Genomic DNA, 10,000 nt, shown 5'->3' on the forward strand with positions numbered 1-10,000 from the left:
TCACGATGTCGCAACTGGTGATAAGAAATTGCGTCGTCCGAGAGCCAGCGCCTTTACAGAGCCTGGCTTACAAGGCACCCTTCGGGGTGAGGAGTTTGAAATCAAATATCCGAATGATTCCACCGCAAAGTCATCTAACTTTATCGGTGGAAATGGAAAATCGGGATTGCCGCCAGTCTGGGACAATCCTGCATCAAGTGGAAAAGAGAACATGAACGGTATTAAAGTTCTTCTTGATAGCGAGGAAGCATCGGAAGGAAAAAGTACTCGGCGTCCAAAGACGGATGCAATTTTGCCATGCGTACATCATGATCTGAGGAAAGAGTTGTTGATCAGCGAGGCCCAGAAAGGGAAACAATTACCCAAGACCATCAAAGAGCCAGGAAACGGCAAAGGTCTCCCAAATGTTTTCTCCAATCTTGGAAAGTCATTTGTTGAAACAAATCAGTTGGCTGTTTTTAATCGATCATCCTTTAGAAAAAAACCCGCCTCCTTGGTGAAGGACTCGGACACAACAAGTAAGCACCCAAGTACCGTGAACGATGGAAGCGGCTATGGAAATGGACGGCAGTCCCAGACAGATACGCCCAAAGAGAGGAAGAAGAAAACGACTACGAAGAAGAAGGATGTGCACAAGGGATCTGGGAAAAGTCCGAATGAAAGAAGGAAGAGTGCTTATGTAGGCCAGAATGTTAAAGAAGATAGGGCGAATGTTTGCTTCGAGAAGACCAGTGGTCCATCCAAGAAAGAAAGTATAAAAACAGAGGAACATAGTGCAATCGAAGACAGTGACGGTATGAGAGAGAAACCGAATAAACAGAGGCCAGGAACGGCTCTTGGGAGATGGTTTAAGAAACATAAAGGCACTGTGGCACCAGCCCAGCTTGACGGTGTCAATAATGGTGCCGCAGTTCTTCTCAAGGAAACGGAGGGCAAGTTCAAGACGAAAATTGAAAATTCATTTGACGGCAAGGCGTCTGAGGCATACGATTCCTATGTACTTACAACGCCTCACGTGAAAAGAGTTTTTGTGAGTGAATGCCAAGAGAATGTCTCTGTTCTTCTGGTAAAAGATGATTCGTTGGGAAAGGATACGGAAATGGAAACAGTTCAGGATGAGGTATCAAAACGAAATGATGTTTCACTTCGTGTCCCGCAAAAAGATCTTGCAGAAAAAGCTATTAAAATAGAGATAAGTGGAGACGAGGCGACGAAGAAAGATGTTGAAAAGGATGAATCCCCTCAAAAAATTGAAAAGACTGAACAGGAAACCTGTCAGGCAAAATCAGAACAAGAGAAAAATCATCGCAGACAGAAGGCCACGCCCTCTTGTTCTTCTAACATGGAGGAGAGTAATGGTCTGCTAAAGGAAGAGATTGGACACATTGATAAAGAAAGGGAAGACCCTCCAGAAGCTAAACCTTTCACACTTCCTTATCCCGTGAAACGGGATCTTTTGAAAGAAACTGTTGATAATATATGTTTAGCCTCTCTAAACGATGGGGCCACCAACCAACCAAGAATTACAATCAAGAAGGAACTGGACACCGAAAGGCTAGATATGAATGACTTCTACTGCGAGAAGAAGAGAAATATGTCTGTAAGCGATGTCGGGGATCTTGCAAGCGTATTTGAAAGTGGTGGGGAATTGAAATCACTACTGCAGCATTCTAAAACAGTTTCTGTCCAACAAAGATTAGAAAAGACTTCGAAAGATATCTCCTTGAAGGACAAAACGCCGCGGCAATGCAATCAGCTTGGTCACGTTCTCAGGCAATTGCCGATCGTGTATGACTCCCCGGATTCTGAAACATTCGAGATAAAGGACAACGTGGTGAGTAGGGAACCAATGAAAGCCACAAGAAGCCCAAGAAATCTGAGGTTTCCACGATTGAACGGGGGAGGTGTTTTGGGTAACCAAGTGAACAGTGCCACAGGACATCCACTGGTTCCTCCTCTTGGACGAAATAAGACCGCAAAAAAGGAATTGAAGCCAGGATTAAAAATGGTTACCGTCAACGCGGAACGAGATGCTGTTCTTCAGAAGACCATCGAGAAGCCCAAATGGGATACTGGAAAACCCTGTCTCCCCTCAATCGAGAGTCAAAGAACTCAAATGGTTGAGGATATCCTTGAAAAACGGAGACGAAAGCAGGAGAAGGAAATGGCTGACGATTTTGAAGGTTGGGGGAACTATGACGATGAACCTGAAGAAATAAAACGAATCCTAGAACGACCATTGACAGCGAAATCTCCAACCTATCCAGCTCACTGGAGACCAGTGCCCACTCAACGATCCCTAGGGAGAGAAGGACAGAGGTGCCGTCTCGGAGTAATTCCGAAGAAGCCAGAGAAACGCTTTTTGCCTGAGTCAGCAAGTGAAGGTACTTCGGAGTAAAGATATTAAGGCTTATTTGGCAACAGAACGGGAACTGAACGGGTGCAGGGATGGCGTAGTGGTGAGAGCACTCGCGTCCCACCAATGTGGCCTGGGGGTTCGATTCCCAGACTCGGAGTCATATGTGGGTTGAGTTTGTTGGTTCGCTGCTCTGAACCGAGAGGTTTTCTCCGGGTACTCCTCAAAAACCAACATTTCACTTGATTTGCGTTAATTCTCAATTTCAGTTTACAGTGTCCCCAATTAGTGCTCCAGCGCAAGAAAGACTAGACACTTAATTTAAAGGGGCTAGGTCACGCTATTTTAGGTAAATTTGTTTAATTTTCTTAATTATGAGCTATAAACGAAAAATTGGCAGAGCAAGAGTCTTTCAGTCGCAAAATCACGGCTACATAACAAATGAGAATGATTTTCCAGCTTTTTAAATGACATTTTGATATAGACTGATATAAATTTGAAAAAAGGTGGGCCGACGTTTTTCAAATTTACCCAAATTCAATCCATTTCAGTCCTCTCCAGTTTTGTCCATCCATGTCCGTTCTTGGCTTCCCTGTGTTTTGTTAGAGTTCTATAGGTTTGAATAGTTATTTTGATATTTTAGTTGATTCTATGACCATTCGATCAATGCTGAAATTGCCTAAAATTGCGTGACCTAGCCCCTTTAAGCTCCTTTCATTTCCTTTCCTGTCCTCGATTGACGACGGCGCGCGCAAAAAATGTCCATGTCAGATCAGATTACAGTAGAATCCAGATTCTGCGCGCTCTCCCGTGGTCAACTTAGGTTGCCGTTCTGTTGGTAAAGCAGCCTATTGTTCCACTGAAACATAGCCATATAAAACTCTATATTTTTCCGTTTTTATTAACTGCAGATCTCACAAATATTCAACTTGAGGAACCAGAAGAGCTCTATCACTCGTCATATCGTGAAAAGACGCCCCCCAAAAGGCTGCCGCTTTTTGACAATGATACTTATAAAAGATACGTCAACAAACATGAAGAGCCGACCACTTGGTGCAAAACTTTGCGCGTGCGTCAAAGATCAGCTTATAGCCACTTTCAGGAAAGATACCTTGCCGATGACAACGTAGATATTGAAGATGTTGAAGAAGTCTTATCATTGTAGTGAAGTACTGAGTTTCAAACCATGTAATTTAAGAAAATGGCGGAAAAGTCCTTATTTGTGTGCAAAGTAATTTACTGATATTTTTCACCGGTAGCGCTACGCGGTAACAAATATCAGTATTCTAAACAAAATAGAATCAAAATGTACTAGTGAGCTGAAATGAGGCACCTTTTGCTATTAGATTTTCTCAGTGCAAATATTTTTTCGTATACCTTTGTATCAAATAGCAAAGGTAGAAAGAAGAGAGTGGTAACTCTGCCACATAGTATTTGTGCATGATAGACTAAAATAGAATGTTTAAAGAAAATAAAACAAATTTTATGATGTCTATTAGTAGAGTGTAGAGTAGAGAGTGGTAACTCTACCACATAGTATTTGTGCATGATAGACTGAAATGGAATATTTAAAGAAAATAAAACAAATTTTATGATGTCAATTTGTAGTTACTGAGGCTACTCTAAAATGTTTGTAGATTGAACTCGACCCCAGATACTCTTTAGACGTGAGCCCCAAAGAACTTTCCAGATTCCCGATACAATCCATCAGCTGTGTATGAGAAGTAGCATTCTTTGAAAGACCTTCAAACGAATACAAGTCCTGGCCCTCAGTTTCTAGAATACCCAATAATGAGTTCTGCTAATGATGACAGTCGCGGATATTTGAAAGTCAAGAACAAGTTAAAAGCTAAGCCTCCAGTTTTCCTTTTCAGGCTTTCGCTCTTGCACATACGCAGCCTTGTTAAGAGATAATTAATAGCAAAGATAATTAACAATTTTGCACTGAAAATGCTCCTTCAAGCCCCTGTTTTTCAGAAGATCGAAAGCGCCAGACTCCGGATAAACTCAATAATATTTAGCTGATTCGATATTCGCGCTTTCAAACCTTCATGATATTATTTACTGAATTATGATTCATCATGTTATTTACTCGCCTAGAAAATCTGAGATCCAGTCTTGACTCGTCGTCAGTCGCATCCGGCTAAAACGCACGCAGCACGGAAGCGCGAGCAGAAAGGGAACGACGTCGTCGCTCTTACGAAGATAAACCTCGTTTTTGCCCAATCATCGTAAACAGTGATGACCAGTAACCAGGGGGGATGGGAAGGGAAAGGAGGCGAAGTCTTGTTTTCTCTGCTTTACCCGATCACGCATCGTGCTCCGCATGAACGGTCCCTCTGCTCATGCAATAGTCAACCCTACGTCGTACCGTGAGCTAATTAGATCGGTCTTTCAATGATCAAGGAATGATTTTTTTTTGTTTGAGATATAAGAATGGAGTTTCGTACTTTTCGTTTGAGTGAAACATCGGGCCTCGGTTGTAAAAAGTTGGATAGCGCTATCCACCGTATAAATCATTATCCAGCGGATTAAACACCAGCAAAACCAATTGAGTTATCCAGTGGATAGCGCTATCCACCCTTTGCATAACTGGGGCCTGGTTGTGCTAGATACTTCGATAACCATCACAGAATTCATAAACAGTGGTCAGTCACATTTAGTTATGCGAAAATGCACAATGCTCGGTTATCTCGTGTCGCGTGCTCCCTTTCTTTACTCGGTGAGTTAAACGACGTGAAAGAATCGTAAACACACTAATTATTGATGAAGGCTCGATTTTCATCCACCTTGTAAGTTCTGTTTTCATCCTTCTTTCAGGGGCACCCAACGAGAATATAGTTCAAAACCACTTAAACATAGCATTGTTAAGTGTATTTTAGTATTTAAACGGTAGATATAGGCATAATTTTATCTCCTAAAAATTTTTCATCTGTTCGGATTCCCTAGCTGAAAGTCTAGTGATCCGAAAATTATAGGGATCAAAACTTACCTTTTCGAATATTTCAGCCAGAAAAAAGGCTCCCGAAAATTCTAGGTGACCATTTTAGGGTAAAAAACCGTTAAAAATGGGCAATTATACCATGTTTTAGATGTTCGAAAATCCAACGACAGGCGGGAAAACAAGGAATTTTACAAAAAATGTTCCGAAAATTCTACATCACAAATCGTCTTCCGAACAGATATTTTCCGAAAATTGACGTTGCGTGCCCCTGTTCTTTAGCAGAGAGGCACTCTCTTGAATTAGGCGTCTAAACTGAAGATACCTGGCTCATATGAAGATTAACCGTATTTTCGCGCAAGCCAGTAACGACCAGTAACCGTGTGTTGGTGCGGAACGGCTTTTTTTTTCTTGTCTTCCAGCAGTCGGGTTGAGACACGGCCTGTGACCATTTATTGATCTTCAGTTCAATGCGATGAAGTACTGTTCAATTCAAAGAAGGGAATCCGGCACCTTACACGTGTTTGGAAATACGCCGCTTTCTTTATTAGATTTTCAAAACAAATCTCTCGTGATTCCGGAAGCTCTCACTGGTGCTTAAGTAATTTTAGACAAAAACCACGCGAAGTGTTGGGAGATTTTCAAACAACACCCGAAACAACACTCCCAGGCCTTCGTGATAAGAGGCGTGTTTCATAGTGAGTACTTCTTTGTTACCAAACGTATGTTTCTCTACATAAAGCTAAAATCAAGGTGCGGTGCTTTGTCACTCTGACCGTCTTCAACTCGGGTGTTTGTTATGTTTGTTTTTTGTTAACTTCGCCAAGCTCTGAACATTGTGAGGCAGTTCCGAGCCAATTTTTCTGATGGAGGATACTCCTGGAATAGAACTTAGCTGATTTCCAATTATAGAGAAGCCGTCTAATGGACTAACAACTGTCTGAAGGCTTTGTAATCTCTGTTTTCCTTCTCGTTTCATAATGTCCTTTACTTTAGCACTACATTCGTCACACAACTCTTGCACTTCACTCATCAGCAAGATTGCCTTGTCGGAATCCTTATCTTCGTCTTCCATTTCAATGTCACCTGATGTCGAGCAAAAAAACAAAGCGTATTATCGAAAAGGTCATTTAGAGTGAATTACAACGGATAACACTGGCTATAGAGACAAAACTGGACCAAATATGTATCTTCATGTTGGAGGCCTGTAACAGTGAAAACAAAACAATACAAAACAATACAGCTAGATTCACTCAAAAACTATGTCGGCATTAACCCTTTCAATCCCAAGAGTGACACCTATAGATTTTACTCTGTCTAACGCCAGACGATTTTACTCGTCAATTGGGAACCCCACAAGAGTAAAAGGGTTAATAGAACACTCCCCATAGGGCCTTTTCAGGATCAATGAAATGCAATCAACGAAACGACAAAACACTCAGAACAATTACAACAACCATTATGAAACTCAACTGGCCGGAGGCAAACCAGTTGGCTAATGTTACAAGTGATCCAGGGACTAAAAGGAACAAATTCAACGAGTGGTCAGAGCAGGTTTTGAACCCGGGAGCTTTGGATCTCAAGGCAAAGCGTTCTAACCACTGCACCGCACTTCCACGTGTCTGTTTTTGTTTTCAATGGTATCTTTCCTCCCTGCTGTCCTTGGAAGACTGGGTACGAGGAGATTCTGTTTTCCCTTACCGTTGACTTTGTTCATGTGTTCCATTTTTGGCTTGTAGTAAAAATATTCCCAAATGAGGCCACCACCGATGAGGGTACCAAATATAGCGAGAAGAATAATGAGAAAGTTATAATCATCGAACAAACTTGACGACACTTTTTCCCTTTGGCCCTCAGAAAAGGAATCAGATAAATCCTGCAACGAGGTAAAACAAGATATTTTTTAAGGTTTTAAAAGTACTTATCTGTAACCCTTACTGTCTTAGCCAAACATACTTGTTTGTTTTTTTAACTGAAACACGGGCCTGATTATTTCCAGGCCCGGGTTGCATGCTGGAAGCATGGTTAGCGCTATATGGCTAACCAGCGTTAAATACCATGAAAACCTTTAGGTTTTGATACCTCTTAACCGACGCGGTTAGCGCTAACCAGCCTTCGATTAACCGTTCCCGTTTTGTTGCGAATTACAAATTCTATATTTGCGGATCATGCCCCGAGTGGGCTAACATGATATAGCGATCAGATTAAGATGATTGGCTCATTTTATTTCATTAGGTATGTAAGGGAAATGCCTCCTTTTCTGACTGCTCAATAAACAGGATGATACAAATCACTTGTTGACTACAGTGAACCTTCAGCGAAATGGGTTGTTTTGAGAAATATTGATTCAGTGCACATGCTACTGTCTAATGAGACCCTCAATTTCAATGTCTCAGTATGAGCCGGAATATCTTCAAAGACAGATAGTGATGGATCAGTGGTAATATTTTACCGTCTTCCAAGATATTCTCACGATACAATGTACACTCACCTTTAGTAATTTGAGCCCAAAGGCCTCACTGGACGAAAGGTCGTTAGCACATTTCTGTATAGTATCACAAATTTGTGTTTCATTGTTTGGTGGTTTGACGGTCATACCAATGTCGTACTCGAAATCTACTGTCCTTCCAATCTCCAATTTGTGTTTTCCAAATGCCTCCATGTTCGATAAGGCCGCATGTATGTCCAACAATAAGCCACTTATACTTGGACTCTTCTCGGATCCGCTGAGGGATTGTATCATAGCCTCAAGGTCTTTGTGTTCTGAATGACAAAATGAGAAAATTAACAAAGCTTAAGTATCATGTTTGACTTGCTCTCGTCCTCCTTGCTAGTTACTTAACTACAGTATGATGAACTGAGTGGGTGGAAAAAAATTCTGGGTTGATATATTTGTATTGATTGTCAACTTGGTTTCGCTGCTTACCGACAAATTTAGCTCCTTCTGACACAGCCGCTTGCTTTGCCAAACTATTATTTAAGACAGCGACCTTGAATTAGAAAAGAAATCCAACATTTAGGAAATCAATAGCGGAACAGCAGAACCCTTCATTTTTTCCAGATGAGAGCTTTGTTACTTGAGTCTCGCATGAACACTCACTGTTTTTCCATAAAGATTCAAGTCTTCTTCAATCTCATGAGTCAATGAACTGGTGAAGTTGGCTGTGAGAACTGAGAAAGCCACCATTCCCAGTAGCATCCACAGAATGCTGTAGAGACGCGCTTGAACTGACCTGGGAGCTGTATCTCCATAACTGCGATGAAAACAAGATGCAGTCTGCTCAGATAGACCATTTAACTTGTCCATTTTGTTGCTATAGCAAAAAATAGTGCACCGACATGTACGAACGGTTATCCATGATTAAATTTGGGCCTTGAAGCTTTGAGCACAAGCTGAGAAGGGACAAGTGAGGATAGATGTCCTGATATCGTTGGATACCTGAGGTTTATATCGTAACATGGTAACTGGTGTTCTTTTTGGCAAAACAGGACTTAGGGTTAGGGCTAGATGGATCATCGTTTTGCGTTGAAGCTGTGTATTTCGTACTTCGAGTACCAACTAGCCAGCTCTTGGCTGGTTTCAGAGCACCCTTAATTTCTCAAAAGGTTTCTATGTGCACCAAAGACTTGCGGCTTACCCAACTGTTGTCATGGTAACAAAAGCCCACCAAAATCCTTGCCAGGAGCCCTGCACAAAGGATGCGGGAAAGTCAATGGGATTCTTGCGACGATCCTGCAGAGATCAGTGTCAAAACACTATTAAGAAAAAACTAGGGAATTATTACTGTAAACGATGTATAGAGGATTGCTTACCAGTATCCACATGATGACACCAGATATCGCTGTTAAGATGAGAGTTAAGCCAATGATCTGACCACCATTAATAAACGAATGACCAAGTTGTGTTAAGGGCTTGAGAACATTCCGCTGAACGATGTAAGCTGGTCCTTTGGAATGGTGCAGTCTAATCATGCAAGGATCATCAATAGTTCCTCTTGCTTTGATCATTACTGGCATTATTAAGGTCGTGTTTCCGGTCTTGTTTGACTGCAGTTGTTGATTCGCTAACTTGCACTTGAAGTTTTGGATCTTGTTCTGTGGATTGTTATTGGTTTTGTAAAAGATCTTGTCCGATGGTTTGATCATCATTTGAAGGAATTCATAGAAGAGTCCTGTAGCGAATAAATATATGTTATTCACCAGTCGTGAGGTCCGTATTGGAAAATCTGTGCACGCGGTCTTGGATACCGCCAGGAGCCGTTGCGCCTTGGGCGGTTCTCACGACAAAGCATTTTTAAAGGCATCTTTATAAGTTCATGTAAAAATCGCATTGATGCAAGTGATGTAATCGACCAAGCAATATAGTCCACTGTACGTGGACTGGATAAGAAAACTTTGCTCGCTCCTGGAACCGATCAGATTGCAGAATTTGTTGATACCTCCCGCCGGCACCTGGTCAAGCAATGAGAAGTTAGGAAGAGATGGTATCTGGCCCCAGTCGTTGGAAGAAAGAAAAGTGCTGTCTGCGAGGTTCGTCTTTTTCAACAAAAAATCAATTGGTTATGATAGGGCTCATTCGCTGAATTGTGGTTTACCTGGTAGATAGCACTCACCCTCCTTCGGATAACTTTGGTCTACTTTTTATGAGCAGGGATGTTTTTTCATTTCGTCTTTTTGCACATTTTTGCTTTTTCATTCAAGTC

The 10,000-nt window shown here is 41.6% G+C and overlaps 2 protein-coding genes across 2 annotated transcripts in view; one reads left to right on the forward strand and one right to left on the reverse strand.

Annotated features, from left to right (window-relative positions):
- LOC138014018 (uncharacterized) overlaps positions 1-3,627 on the forward strand; it is a 3,788-nt gene extending 161 nt beyond the window's left edge. The window contains exons 1-2 of the mRNA XM_068861049.1: positions 1-2,384; positions 3,268-3,627. The exon at positions 1-2,384 is cut by the window's left edge and continues 161 nt beyond it. Of these exons, the coding sequence (XP_068717150.1) occupies positions 1-2,384; positions 3,268-3,521 (2,638 nt within the window). The 3' untranslated portion in view covers positions 3,522-3,627. The remainder of the gene's footprint in view (positions 2,385-3,267) is intronic.
- A 1,407-nt stretch (positions 3,628-5,034) lies between these two features.
- The window catches only part of LOC138058965 (uncharacterized), a 6,953-nt gene continuing 1,987 nt past the window's right edge, over positions 5,035-10,000 (reverse strand). Inside the window, exons 2-8 of the mRNA XM_068904442.1 lie at positions 9,111-9,469; positions 8,936-9,030; positions 8,398-8,551; positions 8,224-8,287; positions 7,789-8,060; positions 6,999-7,173; positions 5,035-6,383 (exon numbers count right to left, since the gene is read on the reverse strand). Of these exons, the coding sequence (XP_068760543.1) occupies positions 6,079-6,383; positions 6,999-7,173; positions 7,789-8,060; positions 8,224-8,287; positions 8,398-8,551; positions 8,936-9,030; positions 9,111-9,469 (1,424 nt within the window). The 3' untranslated portion in view covers positions 5,035-6,078. The remainder of the gene's footprint in view (positions 6,384-6,998; positions 7,174-7,788; positions 8,061-8,223; positions 8,288-8,397; positions 8,552-8,935; positions 9,031-9,110; positions 9,470-10,000) is intronic.

The sequence above is a fragment of the Montipora capricornis genome, chromosome 8, assembly GCF_036669925.1.
Source record: "Montipora capricornis isolate CH-2021 chromosome 8, ASM3666992v2, whole genome shotgun sequence".
Classification (NCBI taxonomy): Eukaryota; Metazoa; Cnidaria; class Anthozoa; order Scleractinia; family Acroporidae; genus Montipora; species Montipora capricornis.